General features: G+C 44.5%; 1 protein-coding gene across 1 annotated transcript; it reads left to right on the top strand.

Moving 5' to 3' along the window:
• The first annotated feature begins 1,950 nt into the window (after positions 1-1,950).
• foxk2b (forkhead box K2b) lies at positions 1,951-23,613 on the top strand. The gene is made up of 9 exons (XM_076265342.1): positions 1,951-2,423; positions 9,452-9,646; positions 15,570-15,714; positions 16,162-16,308; positions 17,829-18,022; positions 18,998-19,206; positions 19,773-20,063; positions 21,220-21,432; positions 21,688-23,613. The coding sequence occupies exons 1-9, from the start codon at positions 2,128-2,130 to the stop codon at positions 21,924-21,926; spliced, it is 1,929 nt and encodes a 642-aa protein (XP_076121457.1). The 5' UTR covers positions 1,951-2,127; the 3' UTR covers positions 21,927-23,613.
• The last annotated feature ends 498 nt before the right edge of the window (positions 23,614-24,111 follow it).

The following is a 24,111-nucleotide window of genomic DNA, read 5'->3' as shown; positions in this document are numbered from 1 at the left end:
TTCAAAATCCTTAACCACGACTTAAGTTAAATTTAAAATATTTTTGTCTTTCATGACAAAAAGTAGGCCTATATTCGTTTTTATATCAGCCAATAGGAGCCAATAGGCCTACTAGGATAGTTTAACTGTAGGGTATGGACTATTAGCAAATGGTTGACAAGCTAAGCTGTGATGGCAAGCAAAGGAAAAGGAAGCAAACATGATTAATCAAAAACATTCATCAATCATGGCTTCAAACAGGAAGTGTTAGAAAGAGAAGAGTGGTGAATATGTCAAGCAGAAACTGAAGTTGGTGACAATGAGCCCAGCACTAGACTAAGCCTCCATGGCACCTGCCACCAACAAACGACGCAAAACAGTACAATATTCAATATGTTAAACTGGCCTACGCTATTTTATTTTAATGCCAGTCAGTCATAATGGTGGTACTTTATAGTTTTCTGAGGGGAAAAGTTTGAGAACCACTAGTCTAGTCAGAGCCATACGGCTCTGGGTCTAGTTTGATTGAGTCTAGCTCCATCTAGTGGCGACACAGTGTAATATCAATCTCCACTATAAACATGAACAACACCCAGACACAAGTTACATATCTTGTAATATCTACAAGACTTTGTGTCATTTGTTCAAACTTTTTCAAAGGAGCTGATCAAGAGAGCAACCTTTAGGAATCTTTGCAATCTTAGGAAAACTGTACACACGTAGGCCTATATGTCTCGACCACTAGGCTATCTGAGCCACTATGTATGCCTATTATTAATTTCGTTACATCGCTGCAATTGTTCATTGCTTTTTTTGGATTGCATCACTGCAACAGCCTAGGCTCAATAAAACATCAGGACTGATGAAATACAAGGATAGGATAATGGATGATTAGGCCTACATTTAATTTGTGATAATTTTTTTCATTAGGCTACAAGCCAACTTCGGGGAATGATGCCCGGAAAAAGGGACCGTGGCATATCAAGTAAAATATAACAGGCATATAACAGTTGTGGACTGCAGGCTGGGCGACGGCAACTGGCCACCAAACCCAACCCCATGGTGCTCTCCCGTGTTTACAAACATCTCAGGCCTAGGTGTGTGAAACGAGACGAAACAAGCCGATGACGTCACCAAAAGCACATGTCTCCCTGCACGAGTAGACAAGTCGGGCAAGATCTGACTCTTACTCTCATTCACTTAACTCTTGTACCCAATGCTGTTCGACTACACATCGGTGACACATGAGCCTGACAAAATTGATCAGCAATGTCCACTACAGAAGGTTTCATCGTCGTGCAAATATACTACGGTGACCTCCATGCTCGAAACGAGTAAAGGCGAATGGCATTCTGGGAAGTCAAATACAAATTCCAGCTGCTGCAGACAGAGAGATATGCAAACCCCTTCATGGATTTTTCATAGGATCCCCACCCGGGCAGATTGCTGTCGATGCACTGTTCAAAAAATATATAATTACGAAAGGAAGTAATGGTTCTTATTTGACGACTAGTGCAAAATACTCTATTTCACATTGGTCCACATGGATCAGTGCAATTTATTTATTTCATTAGGCGAGGTAGCCTAAACCATAAAATGCATCTGTCTTGGTCATATAAACTGTCTAGCCAAATTAAAGCATAACATCGTCTGTGTGTAATACAGATGGCTACAGAAGAATGTTGTCTATTCAACTACGCTTATTCCTTTCCTTTAGGTTCCAGAGATGGACTAAACTCTGTGTCTTGTTTCGCATGTATTTCTAGTAAGCAAACACATGCGTGTTAAGACACAGCGCAACCGACCTTCAGACTACAAAGTCTCCATGTCTCTTTTCTTATTGGTGCACATAACCGAACTGCGTAATAACATTCGTGTGTGATTGGGTGCGTATTGTGTCAATCATGTCATACACTCCTCCTGCGTTGTTTGGTTGGCTCTTTCTCCTTCCCTTTCTCTCTGTATCGCGGCGGTGGGTCGGAGCCGCTGTCTGTGGTGCCCCACGTTCCCCTCGAAATTTTCTGTTTTAATTTAGATGCCCTGTCCCCAATTCGGCCTTTAGCGATACCAAGTAAAGCACATCATAGGACATCTTGATACTGACGTTAGAATAATTATTTCTTGGAAATTATAGCATTTATCCAGAAAATGGCGGTGGTAAGCGGGTTGGCTGGGCCGGCTGTTGCCCGGCTCGAGGGCCGTGAATTCGAATACATGATGAAAAAGCGCTCGGTAACCATAGGGAGGAATTCGTCGCAAGGCTCTGTGGATGTGAGTATGGGCCATTCCAGCTTTATATCCCGAAGACATCTTGAAATCTTTACAGCCGGCGAGGATGGAACAGGCAGCGGTGACTTCTACCTGCGTTGCCTTGGCAAAAATGGGGTGTTCGTGGATGGGGTGTTCCTGAGGCGAGGTGCAGCTCCTCTTCAGCTTCCTAGAATGTAAGTTTACTCATTGCACGTCCCTATCGCCTTTATTATTGTTATTGTTTATGACCTCTTCGGTGCACGTGCTACACCTGGCGTTAGTAGCTAACGCCTTTGAGAATGCCCTTTTCTGGAATGAGCGAGATAACCACAATAAGCAGGTCTCCATATTGCTAAACCCCCATATCTCCCGTGTCTGTCTAGGTTTTCTACAGTTTTACCTCAGACTCCCCTTGTTTTATGGTCTGTTGTCCCATCTTACTGTAAAATTGGCCTTCAGCACGAGTAAAGCACGTTGGCTTGAAACAGGAAATGTTTCCTTCTAGTGTAAATAATCACCCAGCCTTTGTGCCGCGCAGGGTGGCCTAGTCTGGGTTGCCTTCAACTAACTTAACCAAGAAATGGTGCTCTCTGCGGCGGGGGGGGGGGGGGGGGGGGTTATTTTGAGAAATCCCATTGAACTCACATAATGGTGATCACTACCGAGGAATGCTGGGGAGTATATTTTGGTTTGAGACAACGTAGGCCTATTTACTGACAGAAGCTGAAGCTATGTAAACACGCAGCACACACGCACTCCCCTATCGTCTGACCACAGTGTAGGTGCACACAAGTGGTCTCGTCTGACCACAGTGCCGGTCACGTTATAAAAACGTTTCTTTTTGTCGGACTTACTGCATTGTGATGAGAGAGTGTAAAAACACCCTGCTGTAGCTACAGGTTGGTTGGGATATTGATAATGAGCGCGCCGGTTTTTTTGTGGGGAGGGTTTTTTTTTATCTTAGAAAGCAAAGCAAAACTGTATAAGGAGTTTCTGCTTTTGTCCATGAAATGTATTCATTTGTACCCACTGTTTGTGTCATGTCGTAGATTTTTTGAGGGCAAAGGTCCATCCTGCAATGTAAACTTAAACGTTGTGAAGGGAGCTCTGTTGGAGACCCAACTGTTCTAGATGAAGCTGTTTACAATATAGGCCTACACTTTGTTTAAACCTATAGCCTACATACCTACATAATACCAATGCATTCTTCCCCATATCTAGCTTTTATACCTTGATATCAAAAGCTGAACTAGGGGTACATCTCTTCATGATTAGGTCATTGGTCTACTGCTATCATATGCATTCACAGTTTCCTTCTTTGCATGCACACTACTTCTGTAAACCATCCACCCTGTTGTGGAGGAAGGTCAAACAGGAGCAATCCTGAAGTGATGCATTGATTGTTATCATATCATAACAAACAGCAGGACAGAGGGGATAAGTACCCCCTGAAAAGTGAAACTCCATTGCCTTCTCACATTGTATTGCTCTTAATCAGCTCAGTGAGAGATTCTTTTCACATGCACACATAGAATGTGGTAGTGGTCAGATTTCAGCAATTTGTCTGTGGTTTGGTAAGAATGTTGTTGTCAGAATTTGTACACAAGGCTGTTTTCAAGGACTCAAAACAAACCCAAATTTCATTTTGCGCTGCAGTGGTAGGGGTCTTGATGGCACAGGTCTACGTTCCTCCCAGCAGAATTTCACATAGGCATGTTTCCTGTTGCTGCGTTTGAAACCCCTAATCATTTCTGAGTAAACCTGCACACAGCATTGGAAGGTGCTTAATCAGTCAGAATGTAGATGACTAAGTCCTGGCTGCACCCATAGCCAGAGTGGTTGTCGTTGAACCACAACACTGGTTTACCGACATTGTTATCAGCACGAAGATCACTTCGGCGCTAGTTTTTTCCTCTCTGTCAGATGACTCACGTTTCACACATTACCCCCATTCGACCTGGCTTCCCTTCTCAATGAGCTGCGGTCGGTCGGTCGGTCGGTCGCTTGCTCTGTCCGTAAGGAGGAGGAAGTGGGTTAGGGTTACGCTATCGAGCCCTACACGCCAACTAGAGCCTTTAATGAAGTCCCAGGCACTGGTTGTAGACACCAAAACCAACACTGGGAATTAAGCCACCTCAAGTGTTTGACCTGAGCCCCTTCACTTGGCTGCAGAGGGATCTTGACAGGTAATGTGATGCTGACGACGGCTAACATGGGTGAGGTTTTGGGCATATGGTTGTGATGGTTAGAGTGTGGGTTGTGTTTAGTGATCATCTGTGTGATGAAAACGGTCTGTCTTTGTAGATAGTGGTGTGACTTGATGGAAACAATAGTGTTTGCATTCAAAGACATGTCTAATAGGTCACTATTGAAATGACTCTTACAAAAATAAACCTTAGTTCTTCCCAAGGCATTGAATGTATATGAAGCACCTTCATATGCTGGTGTGTCTTCAGGAGCATTTTCCATGATTTCACTTTTGTGTTTATCTTTCTGTTGATTTTTCCCTTGGGTGCAACGTTTGTGTCAATCTAAGAGGTTGGAAATTAACATACAAACCTTTTTCCTCCCAAGTGTGTAATGTTTTTTTTATTTTTTATTAAGGTCTATGCCAGCCCAAATCATTTTCCAGAAAGACACATTGGCTTGACACATTGACGTTGTTTAATAATAAGCAGGTCATGCTTACTGATAGATAGATTGTGATGAGAAGAACTCATGTGTTCATGTATATTTCATATGCTTTTGGTGTGATGCTTAACTTGACCTGGCTGTCATCTGAAAGACAAACATTGAGAGCATTGTCTGGTGTGGGTGGGTGTGTGTGACAACGCGTATGTTGTCTACTGGGGCTGTGTGGTTACCAAGGGGACCCCCAGTGGAATGACATAAGCGTCCAACCTTCCTCACCATATAAACACACACACACACACACACTCAGAAAGACAAGCGGTCCCTTAACAATAACACTACACCTTGCAAAGCTACTCTGGTTAAGGCCTGCAGTGATTTGGGTTTGTGAAGTATGGTTGCCATTTATTTTGGGTTTTCCTTTCTGTTAAACTTAGTTTTCATAATGGTGTTCTTTTGGAAGGCTGTTTTTTCCATTTGTACAGTGGAGTGGAGTGGGGGGATGTTGAAAAATGAACTGGCTTCCTCTTACAAATGTTTGCTTCCCTCACATTTTAAAGCTCCCTTGTCTCTTCCTGCTCTGATTTAACAAAGTCTGGATCGCTGTTGCAAAACTCCAGCTTCAATGAAGGGGGAGTTTGGGGGTGGGGAGAGTGGGGGCTAGAAAATTGGCAGAGGTGCTTCCCTGAATGTTAAAATGTGTGTGACTGAAGAAAAAGAAAAACTGGTGTTCAGACACACACACACTCACTCACTCACTTGCACACACAACACTACACTTCTTTTCACAATGGCTTTTCAGTGCATTCCATGCCCGCCTCGTAAGAGGTGCTTTCATCTGACCTCCCTCTCTAAAGTGGTTCAGCATGTAGCTGGAACAAGCAGAGAGAGAGGGGGGAACATGTAGCCATCTTGTGCATGCATCCATGCAGCTCTGCTACTTTTCTCAGCTCTGAATACAGACGTGGCACACAACCTGGTTCAGAGTCTCATGTATAGACCTATGTGCCATGACCTTAAGCCAGCAGAGGATGTATTTGTGTTTTGTATGTGTGTGGCTGTGATGGTGGCTCCGTGTGAGCCAGCTTGTGTATATTTATAAAGTCGCCTGTGTGTGTGTGTGTGTGTGATTCTTATTGGCCTCCTCGCTCTGCAAGGTCGCCCCCCTCTGGATGGAATGCAACGTCTGCACGCAGCATTCCTGCACTAACGGAACCCTCGTGGTTGCCATGCCACTGCGCCGGAGCACAATGCACGCCTCTCCTGTCTGTTTATAGCTCCCACATTATCTGGGCTGGACGTGAGGCGGAAAGATGACTACCCACCACCCATGATTATTTGTTTTCGTCTCTCTCTCTCTCGTGTGTGTGTGTGTGTGTGTGTGTGTGTGTGTGTGTGTGTGTGTGTGTGTGTGTGTGTGTGTGTGTGTTGCTAAAACCATGAACCCTAGCAGCAGTGCTGTCCATCTGATCAGGTAGGGCCCGGAGTGGGGCAGCTCAGAGGGGTCTAGGATTATTGCTCTGAGATTGATGGTTGCTGAGTTAAAGCATTGCTCTGCTGCCCCATTGCGTATGTCCACTCTCTCTCTGTGACAGACAGACAGAGCATGTGTAGCCTCTCCATAGCTTGTGTTTTACAGTGTATCTGGTCATCTCTCGGATGCACATAATGTTCATGGATCCAGCGTCCAACCACAGTGCTATTTTCACTTGTAAAGTGGTTGATATAGCCCACACAGACAAATCCCCGACTGCATCTGGACAGTGTGCACCCGACTGCAGTGCAGATGATATCCATGCAAAAAATGTCCAAGGATTTTCTCTTGTTGGAGAGGAAATGGTGATAAACGTCTCCACACCAGACACCCTCCCTCCCTCCCTCCCTCCCTCCCTTCTGTCCTGCTCGCTGCACCTTTATCCACACTGGTTCTCTCTCCTTATCGGCTCCCATCCCTTACTCTACTGCTGCAGACTCTCCAATTCTCATTCATCACATCTCTCTCACATCTCTTATCTATCTATCTATTTATCTATCTATTTATTTATTTATTTATCTATTTATCTATATATCTCTTTCTCTCTCTTTCTCTATCTCTCTCTCTCTCTATCTATCGCTCTCTCTCTCGCTCTCTCTCTCTCTCTCTCTCTCTCTATCTATGTCTCTCTCTCTCTCTCTCTCTCTCTCTATCTATGTCTCTCTCTCTCTCTCTCTGCTCATGTATGCCTGCTAGCTGCAATTTTATTTTCTTCTCATTCCTTACCTTCTAATTTGTCTCTCTATATTGCTCCTGTCCTCCTCCTGTGAGTCACTCTTTTCCTCTCCACCCATCTCCTCCTCCTCTGCTCTGTGTCCAGCTCATGTGTGCATCAGCTCATCCTCTGTGCCCATAGTGACTGCACTCTCTTCCTTAGTGTTAATAATGTCGGCAATTTTTGTTAATCTGAAGAACAGCAGAAATAAAAATGTGCATTTTTCTGGCCCAGAAAAGGTGGAATTTCACAATTATGACGATAAGGTAAAAAACAGTGAGAGAAAAAGTTACCTTGAGATCTTTTAAAAGGAAAATCAAGTCAAGTCAAACCTTTAATAACTCTTTTTTTCATCCCCTGTCTTGTTTTCTGTCCTCCTCTCCCGCCTGTGTGTGATGGCTTTGTCTGAGGTTGGCACCAGCCGCAGTGCAGTGCAGTGCCTGCCATGGCGTTCTGGCATCCTGGCCCAAGGGGGCTTGGCTCCGGGCAAACGCAGCCCTCGGCCTCAGTAACCCTGACAAGAGTCCCTCTGCCATAAGATGGCATGATTTATTTACACAATCCGTGGTGAAACTGTGGAGCATGCTTTCTTTGCCTCACTTTCTCGTTGTGTGTGTGTGTCTGTGTCTGTGTGTGTCTTTGTCTGTGACTGTGGATGAGAAGCATCACAGTGTTTGAGATCATGTCGGTGTGTGTGTGTGATATGAAGAGGGCTAATTTTATCTGTTGGCCCTGCAGGACTGTTGCCCTACTCTGAGAGAAATGGCTGCCATGGTAATATTGGGCCTAACTGAGGGGCCTGGATCAGGGAATAGAACTGGTTAACTTATTTTCAGAGAATCAATTATTGTGGTGTGTGACTGCTATGAATTATAATTTATATCTTCTAGTGTTCAGTGGTCAGGGACAGGGATTATTTCACATTCGAATTCAAATTGCACAGCTAGAGACATTTTATATGTTTATGCAATAAGATACACTACTATGCTTATTTTATGCATAGTAGTTTATATGTTTGTTTCTTTGTATGGTATTCTTACATCTACCTCATGTCTGTGTTAAGCTGCACAATTTTACTGTGCTTTATACAACACGACACTTTCGGATAAATAAAGTAATTATCTATCTATCTACAGGGCTTAAAATTCATTTTTCAAAATGGGGGGGAATTCCCCCCTTAGGTTATTCATGTAGGGGGGATTTACACAATTTGGGGGGGGGGGGGGTTCGATTCTGAGTCAAGAATTGCGATTTCGATACTTCTTCGATACTTTTTTTAAAAAAGTGTTTGATTTTGGTGCCCCCACCACCCTGACGTCATCAGTAATATATACTGTAATGGGATCATTCACAACAGTGGACATCCTAGATTCTGCTTGACTCTCTCCACACACACACAAACACACACTGAAAATGATGGCTTATGTGATATGTTTCTATTTCATATATTTTTTAATTCATATAGAGTGTATTTAGTTAATAATGTATTTTTTTAATGTATATCATTTTACTAGTAATTACTTGTAGCTAAACATATTTAGTAATATGAATGCTTCATTTTGACGTTTAACCTATAACACTTAGGCATATCTTTAATGTGGTGTGTAGGTCTAATTGAGTGCACATTGGTGATGAGTAGGTGTAATTGAGTGCCTGTCACTTTAAGAAAATACGTGAAAGTAATTAGCCTCCCTTCAGCCTGACGGTTTTAGGCTAGTCGCTAGTGAATAAAAGTTGTGCATAGTGCATAAGGATATGTGGATGCAAATCATTATGTTTTCTATGTCATTAGATACAATAAATGTTCAAAAAACTAACAAGTCGAAGACAATCTTTCTGGGATGAAGTGTTGACGTGACCTGAGCTAGCAGGCTAGTTACCAAGGAGCTCTTTCCAGATGTAAAAGTTTGCCATGGTTGCGCAGCCTATTTGCGTAAGCGCAAAGTGGTTCTCTCTCTCTCTCCGTGTGTGTCTGCGTCTGCATGAGGCTATGTTCAATTCAACTCGGTAGTTGATCCGTCCGGTCAATAGCACCGCATTCACGCCACTTCATGATTATATTAACGTCATCAGACAGGCTGTAAAAGTGTATGCGGGAATTTCTCGCATTATGATGGCTAGAGTTGCGGGACTTGAACAAATTATGCGCAATACCCGCAATCCCGCAGTGAAATTTAAGCCCTGATCTATCTATCAATCTAATTTAATGCTGGCTGTGATGCCATGCCCTCTGGTGAGACTGAGACACTCTGTTCTGGTATAATGTTGCCGCTGAGCTATCACTCCTGATCACACACTGATCCATCCTAACGCTTCTGTCCCCTCTTCCTCCTTGCCCACAGGTGCACCTTCCGTTTCCCCAGCACCAACATTAAGATCACCTTCACAGCGCTGTCCAGCGTGAAGAGGGAAAAGCGTGAAGCCCCCGAGTCGCCCATCAAGTCTGTGCAGCCGCAGATCTCGCCCCTCACCATCAACATCCCAGACAACATCGCCCACCTCATGAGCCCTCTGCCATCCCCAACGGGGACCATCAGGTAGCTGCACAAAGGCAAACATACAATACATGCAGTCATGCACACTGTCAACCACACACACAGTCACGTACAATACAACTCCCAATAATATCCGGGTCTCCATTGAACGACCGCCACACACACACTCCAGTGTTTCCCATACATTGACTTATTTGTGGCGGCCCACCACAATATCAACATTTACCACCACACAATGAGTTTCCTGGTTGTACTAAATTGTGCTTAAATCTGGTTAGAATCATAACCACGCTGCACTAATTTGTTAAAAAAAAAGCATTCAAGTTAATTCTGCAAACCTACCACCACAAATACAATTCAATTCTGTGGGAAACAATGCACTCACAGTAACATACTGTAAAAAAACCTTAATTATGTCTGGGTCTCCATTATTATACACCCATTATAATCGCTGGCTTGTGTCTTCTAATCATTTGAATATGTTAGATAAACACTGGTCTCCTATCATCAATGGGTGTGATTTTTGAATAGGAGTAATTAACATCTCCAATAAGGATGTCACGAGAACTAGAGCTGCACCGATATGGAATTTTAGGGCCGATAAACGATATTTATTGGTTTGTTGTGGCCTATACAGATACGATAACCGATAATATTACTCTTAAAAAAATAAATTTGTGATTTGGGGAAAGCATTTAATAAGCATAATTTCTTTGCAGTAATTTTACCTACCACCAAATGATGAGCTCATAATAGTCCTCAATAGTACAGCAGTCAACAAAATAGCAGTAGCCTAGCCCTATGTATGGCTCCTCCTCACGTCAGTGAATTGCGAGTGAGTGCCTAGAGACAGTGTAGGCCTATGAATCGTTTTCATTTAGGAGTAAGCGCTCATAAACGGCTCAGCTGGAAATAAGCTATAGCGACCAAATCAGAGTTTATGAGGGAAACTTATGTTTAGTTTCAACTGCGGATAACTGAATAAAGCTGCAACTCCTCAGACTGTATCTTATGTCCGTGTACTCTGTTGCGCACAACCTGCTGCAGCAGAAATGAAAGGGGTTAGCACCGAAGGTTTTAACAACTTATTATGATGACCTGTCTGGAACTGAAACAGGAATGGTTAGCATATTTCTAGGTAATAATACAAAACCCAAGCTAACATAAAGCAAATATAATACTAAAATACAACTTAGAACTAGGCCTACTTATGTACTCATCCCACTGACGAGTTTGTTTATTTGTTTCCCCGACTAGCGCGGTAAAGTGCAAAGACACCAGCACAAGACGGCACTATGCATTATATTGAGGAAGAAGTATAGCCAACCAAGCTCAAGTAGCTAAGTGTAGCCAGACGGACCTTACGTAGGCCTACCCCTAGGGCTTTAAAAAATATCGGCCAGAATTATGTTATCGGACCGATAATAATATTTTCATTTTTTCACTTATCAGCCAATAATATATGTGATATGATATATCGTGCATCCCTAACGAGAACTGATACCTCGGTACCAAGTTGATCCCAAAATTCATGACTGTATACATGTTCTCTTTGGTACTGAAATACTGTAGGTAGTGGGCATGTGGGTACAGTGCATATGCCTACTATAAGTGTTAATGTCGTGTGCATTGAAGTAATTGCAGTTAAAGCAGATCATGAGGGGGGAAATAGAAAAAACCAGCCTGCAAACAGTGCCATCCAACTTAAATATGAAAGGACACAACATTTCCAACTCAGTATGTATGTGAAACATGGATTTATATGAACTTAAATGGGAATGTTGAGCCTGGCATGTTATGTCCTAGTTGTCTAATTGGGTTTTACTGCTCAAGCAAACACACACACACACACACACACACACACACACACACACACACACACACACACACACACAGGTGAAACTTTTACTCTCTCTACGAGACACTCTGGCAAAGAGCAATAATGCACGTTACTTTTACCCCAACATTCCCGGGAACCAGCTAAATTGATGAAGACAGCGCTGCAACGTTGGAGGACAGTACACATTGGTCGTAGTGTTATCCGATGGCGTCGAAGTCAGAAATCATTCAGAGTAAACATGGTCTAGTGTTATCTTATTGCGTGCAGTGAGATTTTTAAATGCATGCTTGTTGCCGCCCCTCGAGTCAGGCCATTACATTGTTCTTTGCCAGACCCTTAATCTTTCTAGATTTTCCAGGCTAATGGCCCACAGTGTTTACCACAGAATTTAATTCTATTTGTGGTGGTAGGTTTGCAGAATTAACTTGAAGGCAACAGTTTTTAACAAATTAGCCGCAGCATGGTTATGATGCTAACTAGCTTTAAGCACAATTTAGTACAACCTGGAAAATCCTTGTGTGGTGGTCAATGTTGATATTGTGATGGGCCGCCACAAATAAGTCAATGTATGGGAAACACTGGGCCCATACTGACCAATAGAAATACTTAAGGCCCAGCTGAAAGCAGCACTATGCAGCTTCACAAAAACAGAAGACTCAGGCATGCTGTGCTCAGGAATATGGAGGAAAAGTCACAGATCCTGCCACTGGTGATTTTTGCAATGCTTGAATTGACAGGAAGTTGGATATGTCTAAGTTCTGCCGCCAGCTTCTATGGTCATGTCTTTGACAGATTTTGTCATTTAGTAGATATTTATCTTGGCTGTTCACCTGGAAGAACCATAACTGCATTGGTTATTGCATTCCGGGTGGAGTTTGTTGTTAATTTGAGCCTTCTGCGTCACCTCATCAGAGCACAACGTGAATGTTTGACTCCATTTCCATTACAGAGCAGACTCGGAGAGCTGAAGTCTCAATCTTGTGGTTGAGGTCTGAAGGCCACATAAATAAAGCCTTTGGTCTGAGTGCGGCTCACAGCACATTGAGTCCTCATGTGGGTGTCCTCCTGTGGTCTGACCACAGGACAACACCACAAGCCTCTCCAGCATACCAGGAGGATGATCACATCCTTCAGCACATCCTCTCACCGCTAGTCACCACCAGAGCACCGCCACTCTGGACACTGGTCTGCTCTGTGTGCAGAATACTGAACAGCGACCCTCGGGCTGTTTTATCACATTAATTATTCAGTTATTCCCTAATAATAATTATTAATTATTCAGTTATTCCCTGAATCGCAATGAACAATGAAAAGCATTTGGCTGATTTCGCCACCGTCATGGGTGGTCTATTTAGTGGCCTAGTTGTGGTCCATTGCAGCTAGGTATTGGCTAGACCAGTGGTTCCCAAACTTTTAACAGGCATGTACCCCTTGAGACATTATGATCTTCCGGAGTACCCCCAACACCACCAATTGTTAACAAGTTTTTTTAAAATTGTTTTATTAATATTTATTTGTATCACTTTTGTCGAGAATAGTGAATAGGATCCTAAACATATGATACAAATCTCACCAGTCAACATATGATAGGCCTACAAATGTGCTGAATATAATGATTTTAAATAGATCTGCACCTAATCTCACACACAATCGTCTTGTTGAATGCAGTGATCTTATCTGCTAGGTGCTTGTCTTTGTCTTGTAACTGGAGATTTAACTCATTGAGCTTTCCAAATATATCGTTAAGATAGGCCAGCTTAGTCAAGAAATGTTCATTAGTGAACGTGCTTGCAGATTCAAACATGCGCTCTTCCTCCGAGAAGAGGCGACTCGGAGCTCAAACACGCGACAGCACTTTACCTCGGGAAAGCCACCTTGCCTCGCTGTGAAACAGTACAGCCTTTTCGTCAGCTCCCATCTCCTCTCAAAGTGCGGAGAATAGACACGCTTTTAAGGGCCCGGTCTTGATGAAATTCACCACTCTCACAACCTCGTTCAAAATCTCATTCAGGTCGGGACTAACTAAGCTGCCTTGACACGAGCGCTTCCCTATGAATAACACAGTGCGTCCATTGCGCATCGGGTGCTACCTGGGCCTAGGCTACAGATAAAAAAATAAATAAATAAAAAAATCCTGTTTTTCACGTCAGTTCGCGCACCCCCTGGCATGTCTCCACAGTTTGAGAAACGCTGTTTTACCCTGTCTGTCTCCACTCTCGAATATTTTGTTAATGCGGAGAAATGTTTTTAATGTGCAGTGCAAATGCGGAAGTTAAGTTACGTGGGATAGAGAAAACGTTTGAAAAGGCATATGACTTAGATCTTTTTTCGCGTACCCCCTGAAATCAGTCCACTTACCCCTGGGGGTACGCGTACCCCAGTTTGACAACCGTGGGGCTAGACTGTCAACATTGTAGCTTACCAGAAAGCTCCCGATTAGTGACAACCTGTTGTTAGGCACCTTGATTGATCTGGTGCTCTGGTTTCAGATTGGATTAACCTTCCCACATTTCTATTAATCAGTTAGGCAAGGCTCCAAGCCAATCTCGATGCAGAACTGGACACAAAGGGTGAGATGTCAGATGGTGTTTGGCTTTTGCTTAGGGAGCTTCTGCAAATAAAACATGATCCCTTCAGAATGCAGTGCAAGCAGTTATGTGAATATATTACCTTTAGTAAGGAATTCTCTTTCGTTTAAAAAATTGCTTATGTTTCTCATTGCAGTTCAATTCCTTTGCAATCTAATCCTTTTCAAGCCTATTTCAATACGGTCTTTACATGATCACAAGTGTTTATTCATGTGATACTAAAGTTCTGGCCCTCCTAAAAAGATTCTATAATGTTATGCACCCCAGATATGCCTCCACCCCCCCTTCCCCCATATACAAGGTTGTGACATTAGTACCACCTGAGTATGATGTAATATGGAGCCCGTTTTTGTATGTGAAGTACCTAACAAGTCCCACAAAGACATACCCTGCAATGTAGATGGACATGCTGATACTCATTTAAAGGCAGTGTGGTACTTTTTCAGGAAATATTTAGCACTGTGTCCTTCATCCAGGCTGTTACTAAAAAAGCCCTGGAAGCGTCATCCAAACTCGAACTGAAGCCTCCTTCTGTAAGGCAATTATGAAACCTGTCAGGCCCTGACAGTTACTCTGGTTTCATCTCAGCTGTCCAGAATAGAAGACTGTGCTCTATTTGATGGTGCTCCTTTGCTGGTGGAGGCTCTCAGTTCGGTTGTAGAGGAATGACTAGGAATGCTGAAACCACATGCTGTACTGACCGTTTGTTTGTGCCCTCCTCCACCGTGTGTGTGTGTGTGTGTGTGTGTGTGGTGTTGCTAGGCAGAAGGCATCCAAACACTATGCACACACACAATCCACCTACACACATACAAATTCACTCGCACATATTCAGGCACACAGATGCACATAACACACACCAGCACTAGAAGCAGTGCAGAATTTCAGAGCTGATTGCAGTCATCGCACATTACATAGTTTGGGCTTACTGCTGGGCCAGACAAGGACAGTTGCTGCAGTGCACGAGCAGCCTAGTCATAACATGAAAACAAAAGCAAATCGGATCACTTGTGCTCCACCATGGCTTGGTCCTCAGTTTCCCCAGAGGATAGAGTGGTCTGTGAACACCAACACACACACACACACACACACACACACACACACACACACACACACACACACGTGCATGATTAAACACACACACACAAATGTAAACACACAAAAGTATGCTCGGGTTTATTTCTCTTGTCTTTGTCTTTATTGCAGAGAATAAAGAGCTCATAAACACTCCGGCATAATTCAACACAACCCTGGAGTACCCTCTGATTCTGTGACGTTTCTCATTTACACACAAACTGATAGCCTACATGTGTGGTCTCTCCTCACTCATACACTGACAGACACCCAGGCCACTACTGACCACTGCTTCACACTGCCCAAAGATCCTTGGATGCACTACAAGAACATACAAGGGTTACACACTTAATCTGTCATGTGCATACGCCATCAAAGGTCTTACACACACACACACACACACACACACATTCCTGGTGGTAACTCAGCCTGTCTCTCCTCTCTTCCCCTCTGCTCTGCTCAGCGCGGCCAACTCGTGTCCGTCCAGTCCGAGGGGCGCCGGCTCCTCCGGCTACAAAATGGGCCGCATCACCGCCTCCGACCTGCAGCTTATCGACAACTCGCAGTCGGAGAACGACAAGGAGGCCTCAGGTGGAGACAGTCCCAAGGTGAGCAGCACTATGTGTCCTACTCACTCCTCTCACACCTGGTGTCCACACCTGGTCATTCAGATGCCCTCACAGCCTCGAGGGAAATATGCTGTTAGATAGATGGATATACTTGATTGATGGACGGGATTTAGTACAGGAGACCGCCAGAGATTTAGTTATTATTAAATGAGCAGAGGAGGATTTTGGAAGTCTGTGAGGTTGAAATGAGTTTTGTTAGGTAATGGCTTTTGTAATAATATGCTGACAGATGGCTTATCTGATCAATAGAGAAGGGCATGCAAGTCAGGATCTATACTGTTTTAGTGATGCAGCAGATGTTGCAAGCTTGCATGTAAAATATAATAAATAAAACAATATAATAATATGATAATTATATATAAATAATAATGTAATGAATAAAAATCCAAATATCTGTTCTCTCTCCTATCCCATTTCTCTCTGCAGGATGACTCTAAACCCCCGTACTCGTATGCACAGTTGATAGTCCAGGCAATAACGATGGCCCAGGACAAGCAGCTGACACTAAACGGCATCTACACGCACATCACCAAAAACTACCCCTACTACCGGACTGCAGACAAGGGCTGGCAGGTGAGCGAGAGCGGCCGCACAACACAGACACACAGAGTTAATCCGGTTACTGCTCATCACTGGGGAATCAACACAGGCCAAATTTCATTCACAGGGTTCAGACGGGCTTGGCTGGTTTTTCTTGTTTTTCTGTCGCTAGGATGTTGAAACTTTGTGCGCTTTTGGGGAGGAAATTACATTGCAGGCTAGTATTTCTTCATACGACAAGACAGTCATGAACCGCTAGCATTGACTAACTCTGCACTGACCCCCAAGTGTAACATCTGAGATGGACGTTAGTTTGTGTGCATGTATGAATAACCTCCATTATTGCAACTGCTTGCAGTGCTAATAGGAAAGGAGGAAAGGATATATATATAGGAAAGGATATATATATATAGGTGAAGCACACACTAATCCCGGCGCAGTGAGCTGCCTGCAACAACAGCGGCGCTCGGGGAGCAGTGAGGGGTTAGGTGCCTTGCTCAAGGGCACTTCAGCCGTGCCTACTGGTCGGGGTTCGAACCGGCAACCCTCCGGTTACAAGTCTGAAGCGCTAACCAGTAGGCCACGGCTGCCCCAACATACATACATATTGTACAGTGACTCACAGCACTTGTGTGGCTAACTAATGATGTCTGGCTGGAGGGTATATCTGGTAAATTCATTATGGATGAAATGGCATTGCGTGTGTACCTCCTTAATTTAGAAAGAGTACCAAAATAGACCTCCAGTTCATTATTTATGGTACTTTGTAACTATACAAAAAGTGCAGCGGGAGAAACATAGAAGCTGTTTCAGCCCATATTTTGGTGAACGGCTGTTATGTCTAGGGTTGCAATCCAGGAAATGTGTTTTTTGCACTACTTGTCCATTACGTTATTGGTACAGATAATTCATAGCCTGGCTAAAACCAGACCTCAATTGAGATATATTTTTTCGATTTTCAAGGGGCATCATCAACACATTAAACTGATGTCAGCACATTAAAGTGATACCAAATCCTGTTGAAAGACCAGCAGACACATCTTACTGATCAATGAAGCCTTTTACGCAGTTGTTTGTTTGTCAAAGAAAATGCAATTCTCAATGTTCAATTCTGACATGATCAGCGACAGCCATTGGTGTTTTACACAGGTGTCATTGGTGTTTTACACAGGTTACACCTATGTCTGCCATTGTATAAAGCCCTCCTCATATCAGCTGAACGATTGTGATTGGCCTGTCCATTTTTGGTCTGGTTTGAAATCTGAAATACAGGTCCCAGATGGAGATGCCACAGCAAATGAAATGAGCTTTGATATTTGTCTGGTTCCCAGGATTCTGCCTGTGGTGAAGCCGAACCGGCTGTGGTCTCGCTGCCCAGCCCAGCTTGCATTTCAGTGAAACGATAGCTTCAATGATGTTTTCAAATACATGGAGTGTGGGACCGACTCTTATGTGTGTAACTTTAGCCTGGCTAAGTTTGGTAGTAGGTCACTGGCCACTGACCGCTCAACCACAGCGAACCGAGAGAGAAAACGTCCCTCTCTGTGTTCCAGAATTCCATCCGGCACAACCTGTCGCTGAACCGCTACTTCATCAAAGTGCCACGTTCCCAGGAGGAGCCGGGCAAGGGCTCCTTCTGGAGGATCGACCCGTCGTGCGAGGGCAAGCTCATCGAGCAGGCCTTTAGGAAACGACGCCCACGGGGCGTCCCTTGCTTCCGCACCCCACTTGGACCACTCTCCTCCAGGTAACCCACACACAAATGCACACGCACACACACACACACGTATATACACATACACACACACACGCGCGCGCACGCACATATACACATACACACACACACACACACACACACACACACACACACACACACACACACACACACACACACACACACACACACACCCCAACATAAACACTGTTGTATACAGACAGTGATTACTGAAATACAAACATTTGTATGCAGAGATTACAAATGTCCGTTGTATACAGAACACATGCACAGTCGAATACACACACATGATATTCATCACTCACCACTCATTCACACATTGATAACACAAAGTGTTACTCTGGGTCTCCTAAGAGCTTGTTTTCCCAGCGGCACTCTAACCATTAGCAGTCTTCACATGAGTCCAATCAGACACAACCCTTTTGGGCTGTAAAATCCATCCCTCTCACATACTCGCTTGTGACCTAAGTAGTTACAGCAAAACAAATGAATCACGCCAGGATGTTCTGGTGACGCTTCTGCCACATACTTCACCTCTGGCCAGTCTAGACCATCAGTTATGGCTGCCAGTTCTGGAGGAGAATGAGTTGGCCTCTATTGCCCTATGAAGTACTGATTTGGTGCACTTAGTTGTCCCAGAATGCAATACCTGCAATGCAACACCTTTGTTGTTTGAGCTGGTGTGCAGTCCAACAGTAACAGCAGCCCAAAACAAATCACAAAATAGTCCAGCTGCTAGTTTTCTATTTACTGATAAATGAATGTATTTCTATGTGGCTGTGTTAAGTGAAAGACATTATGTTGCTGTGTTAAGTGAAAGACATTATTATTCATAGATTATCTATCTATCTATAACATTTTATGACAAAAAGTGTTTCTGTATTCAGTGCTGTCACTTTCTGCCCTCTCGCTGTGTACAGTAGGCCTTGTTTTCGCTAGTCCACCCCAGTGCTCAGTGTCTGACGACCCCTCCTCTCTCCCCGTCAGGAGTGCCCCAGCCTCTCCAAACCACTCGGGCGTTCTCTCGGCCCACTCCAGCGGGGTGCAGACCCCAGACAGCCTGTCCCGCGAGGGCTCCCCTGTCCCCGGGGAGTCTGAGCCCACCCCTGCCCCGGCTCCGGCCCCACCTCCAGCCACAGCAGTGCAGCCCAAACTCGCCGTCATACAGGAAGCACACTTTGCCCAGAGCACGGCAGGTGAGTCACCGAGACACACACACAAACACACACAAAAACAAACACACATAAGATGGATTTCCATTCAGCTCATTCATATATTCTATGTGCATTCATGAAAATTCAGTGCAAGGATTTGAGCATCTGCGTGCGTTTTCATCCACTGTGTTATGATGGTAAAATAATGGACATCCCCCTAATCAAGGGAGGAGTTCTGATCAGCTGTGGGATCAAAACGTAAGGTCATCAGGGCAATGGTTATGGAAACATGCAGATAGAAATGCAACAAATGTGAATATATGCATTTAAATTGTTTCCATCAGTAGACGCAGTAGACCTTGTGCGAATCAATAGTTAATCCACTCCCTTCTAGCGAATCAAGTTTCTATGAGCATTAGCAGATTTAATGCACATTTCATGTGTTTCCAGTCAGAATTTCTTATTCAAATTCTTAGCTCAGTCACAATCCACTGGGAACACTGAGGACTTTCTTATCTTAACTCCAGCACTGTGTGTGTGTGTGTGTGTGTGTGTGTGTGTGTGTCTGTGTCTGTGTCTGTGTCTGTGTGTGTGTCTCTCTCCCTCAGGCTCACCTCTGGGCAGCCAGCCGGTGCTCATCACTGTGCAGCGGCAGCTCCCGCAGTCGGTGAAGCCGGTGACGTACGCGGTGGCGACGCCGGTCACCTCGGCCACGTCCCAGCAGCCCCAGCTCATGCAGACAGTGCACGTGGTTCACCAGCTGCCCGTCAGCAGTGTGGCCACACTGGCCGCCGCCGCCAACACCTACACGGTCACCACGCAGAGCGCCAACGCCAACGTCGTCGCCGCAACCATCAAGAACGAGCCGCATGAGAACGGGGACCATGCCGAGGCCAAAGGTGAGGGACGGGGCATGGCAGGGGTCAAAGGCCACGAGAACGGGCAGGTTTGATGTTATCCAGTCTCATAGAGGTTTATTAAAGCAACACAATGGGCATTTATGGCCTTGTTCATTTTCAGTGTAATGGGTTGTTACCCACTAAGCGCTAAGTTGGTAAAATGGATCACATAGTGCAATACCAGATGCTCTGGTCATGCATTTAGTCATCAGCAATGAGACAGCTGTTTGAAACTCAGTCTATTATAAAAATGAGTGAGACGGCAGAATAACTATAGTGTTGCGTTAATTTTTGTGGAAAAGCTTTTTTCACTACTCATTTCTAGTGAGTAAATGGTCTGTGAAATGGCAGGTGTGAAATGCACAGCTTGGGTTCCTTCAGTTAGTTGTTGTGTACAGTGCATGTATTCCCTAAACCTGTAAACTGCCAACTCTTTAAATTTCTTTCCTTCTCAATGTAATTTTTTGCACAACCGTGTGAGTCCAAACCTGTTCTCCAGTCGTGCTCCTGTATTAGAATCTTACACAGACTGGCAGATTGCGTTTGTCATAATGATTTTTCCTGTGAGCTGACTTGACTACCTGTGAGAAACGGCCACTATGACTCGGCAACTTTCCACCTTTTTAAACACACAACAAACGGCTCCTGTCAGTCATGATGTGACCTTTCCACTGTACAGTTTCCTTTGCCCCTAAAGTTGTGATGTCATAATTTTAGTTCCATTTCTGCCCAGTAGTGTCTGCTTCTACCTTTTTCATGTTTATTATTTGAGCACTCAGAAAAGCTGTTTTCCAAAATGTTTTGTAAAACTCCACCCCAGAGGTCAGTCAGGATTGGGTTCAATCTGATGGCACATCAGGCTGTTCTGATTAGTCGCTCTGACCAGAAATACTCAGCCATGGCGTACAGCGTTTATTTCACTTGTAATAATAAAAAACACCTAATGGACATACTGTATGAACAAGGTTAAATAGGTGAATTTTGTTGGAGTGAGTCTTTAAAGCAAGAATCTGTGATTATTGAGGCAGGTTGTTTAACCTTGCAATCAAAGTATGGTTAAATTAGTGGAATTGTTTATGGCTTGGTTATGCCTGGGTTAGTCTCTACCTTTAATCGTGCTCTTGATTTAAAACTGTCACCTCCTTTCGTCCTCTAGTGAAAGTGGAGGCCATGCCCACCATTACCCATACTGCCCTGGGCTCAGCCAGCCGCATCATCCAGGGCAGCGCGTCGGGCCAGCCCCTGCAGACGGTCACCATAGTGCAGCAGGCGCAACTGGGCCACCACCAGCTGCCAATCAAACCCATCACACAGAACGGCACCCACATGCTGCCCATCGCCACTGCCATCCAGGCCACCGCCAGCCCAGGTTAACGCACACTGTTGGTTGTAAAAAATATTGTGGAGGTAGTAAAAAAGGTAGTAAAAAGTAGTAAATTCAACTCTATGATTCCTGCATATACCCTGGTACAGCCATACACCTGCTCATAGTCATAGTCATATAGGGTACATATATGAGTGTGCTGTAGGAGCTAAGTGTCTTCTGCATGTTTCTATCTATTGTTCTCCTTCTCCATGTGTTGTATTACACACACTAACACACGTCTCTCTCTGTTCCCCCTAGGAGCCACTGCGGTGGCCAGTCCCCTGCACATGCTGGCCACCCACGCGTCCGCCTCGGCCTCCCTCCCCACCAAGCGGCAGAACGGCGAGCGTGAGTCTCCGTCTGGCGCCGGGCAGCCCGAGTCCAAGCGCCTGAAGACGGACCCTGAGGCCGACGTGGGACCCAACTCCTGCCCAGCAGCGGCACAGCCGTCGGCCGACACAGACGCAGCAGCAGCAGCCTCCGCCGCCAGCGAGTAGTCTCTTCTCAAACCCCACGCCCACACACCCATACACGCCACCACCCACATCCACCATCTCTCTCTCTCTCTCTCTCTCTCTCTCTCTGTCTGTCGTTCAGGCTCACTCTCTCCTTCCTCATTTTTCTCTCTTTCTCTCTTTCATTCACTTGACCTGTCCTGTCTTCTCCAACACTTATCTTCCATCTAACCCCCAAGGTGCCAAATGGAGAAGTTTTTTTTTTTTTTTACATTGGACTATATTACAGGACCCCAGGACCCTTAACAGTGATCATTTTCCATAAGAAGAAAACAGGGAAGATGAGGACCACCTTAAGAACAAAACAGAACCGCCCAAAGCCCCCCACCCCTCTTCTGCTGTGAGCCAAGCCAGGCCATCACGGCCCCTGAGCAGAACAGCCCTAACGGGACGCCTTAATCACCTGGACGTGAACACTGGGCAGTGAGCGAGGGCGATCTCCACAACCCCACCCAATACCCCATTCCAATCCAACCCCAAACAACCCTCACCACCACTTGCTGCCCTGAACCCTTAAGGAGCCTCTATCGGCCACCTTCCCCCAACCAACCCAACCCTTCACCAGGCCAAAGGAGAGGGGGCCAACCGGTAGCATTTTCTAATAGCAGCAGCCTCACTGAGAGGGGTCAGAACCCACAACCAGGACCTTGATTCCGAACCAGAACTCGTGCATTTAGCTCAAAGGGATCAAAAGCACCATTTCCTCCGTGTGTCGTGGCAGCTAGCCTCCTCATGAACTCCAGACGGATCCACTCCTTTCCCCCGGTCGCAGCTTTTTAAAGTAGGACTGCAGTATTTTGTTGTTCAGACATGGATCTTTTTTGTTGTTTCGGTTGTACTTTCATTTCTATAGAGTAAATGAGTAACAACAAGAAACTATTCTATTGGCAAGAACACATGAAGATGGTGGTGGTGCATTGACATTTGAAAAAAAGAACTTGGGGGGGAAAAAAGAAAAAAAAACACAACTCGCAGCATTTCTATGTGGACTTAAGGTTTTAATTCCAGTCTTTTTTCGGTTCAGTGAAACTGAGTGTAGTTTCTTTTCTATGCTAAAAAATAACCATAATAAGGAGGTTTTTTGTTGTTTAGTTGTTTTTGTTGTCACCGTTGCTGCCGAATCGGGTTAGGTCTTGTGTTGTTACACCTCCCTACATGTTTTCATACTTGCACAGATAACTGAGATAAACCATTACGTGATTGCCATGTGTAGTTATTCGGACGCTTCGTCAAGCTTGCATGTACCAGACTAGAGAAGAACCTGAGCCGGTAACTATACATTTAACTGAACTGAAGAAGATAAAAAAAAAAAACTGCTTCGAATCAGACCGATCTGCACTTGATTTAATGTTCTTGTTTTTTAATGACTTTTATTTAGTTGTTTTTGTTTACTTCCCCTGCGGTTGTTTTCCTTGGCTGTTGTGGGCTCCATGGTGTTAGCAGACCCTTGCTTGAAGACTCTCCCGACCTCCTTGAAGACTCTCCCGACCCCCCCCCCCCCCCACACACACACACACTTTTCTGTTCCCCCTGCTCTGGCGCGTCTGTCCTCAAGATTGTATGTGTTCACCGCGAAAGGCAAAAAAATAAGCGATCGATGTTTGTTCTGCTTCAGTGGGTAAAAATGCTTTTTTTATAAATTAATTTAAAAACCTTATCAACCTCAGAACTGACTGTTTCCTTGCATTTATTCACACAACCTTAAGATGACCTCTACGTTTGTAGTGGGTGTGGTGATGTTTTCAAATAATTTCAGAAGTATTTTGATTGGGCCAAGGCAAATTGCATTAAAGATAAAAGTGTTCGCTTTGTAATAGTAAACCCTGGGTTACAACACCACGGTTACAAAATACAAACAACCATCTGAGCCCAAAGGACCTTTTTTCTGGTCATCAAAGTCAGTAATCCAAGGCAAATACAAAAACAGAAATATTTTATTAATCTCAAGTCAGTGGAGACTCACAAATATTAAGCAGAGACTGTATTTGAATTTCAATAAATACAACTACCCTATGTCCCATGAATCCCAGATTGCGGCTCTTCATGTCATCGCGATGACCCGTTTTCCTTCTTACATTTTTCATGTTGTTTCATTGGTGTCGTCATGGCATGTTCACACACTATTGTCTTCACAGCAACATACAGCATATCAGTGATCGAGAAGGGC

The sequence above is a fragment of the Alosa pseudoharengus genome, unplaced genomic scaffold (assembly GCF_046254945.1).
Source record: "Alosa pseudoharengus isolate Yale_2024_CS ecotype anadromous, Long Island Sound unplaced genomic scaffold, YU_APseudo_1.1 YU_APseudo_1.1_scf_4, whole genome shotgun sequence".
NCBI lineage: Eukaryota > Metazoa > Chordata > Actinopteri > Clupeiformes > Clupeidae > Alosa > Alosa pseudoharengus.
Note: the sequence above shows the minus strand (reverse complement) of the source record. Positions and strands in the feature narration are given on the sequence as shown.

Excerpts from the sequence above, each read along its gene's own strand:
- foxk2b (XM_076265342.1), top strand. The coding sequence starts at position 2,128 with ATGGCGGTGGTAAGCGGGTTGGCTGGGCCGGCTGTTGCCCGGCTCGAG. Across the intron at positions 2,424-9,451 it reads CCTCTTCAGCTTCCTAGAAT|GTGCACCTTCCGTTTCCCCA; the intron begins GTAAGTTTACTC and ends CCTTGCCCACAG. Across the intron at positions 9,647-15,569 it reads TCCCCAACGGGGACCATCAG|CGCGGCCAACTCGTGTCCGT; the intron begins GTAGCTGCACAA and ends TGCTCTGCTCAG.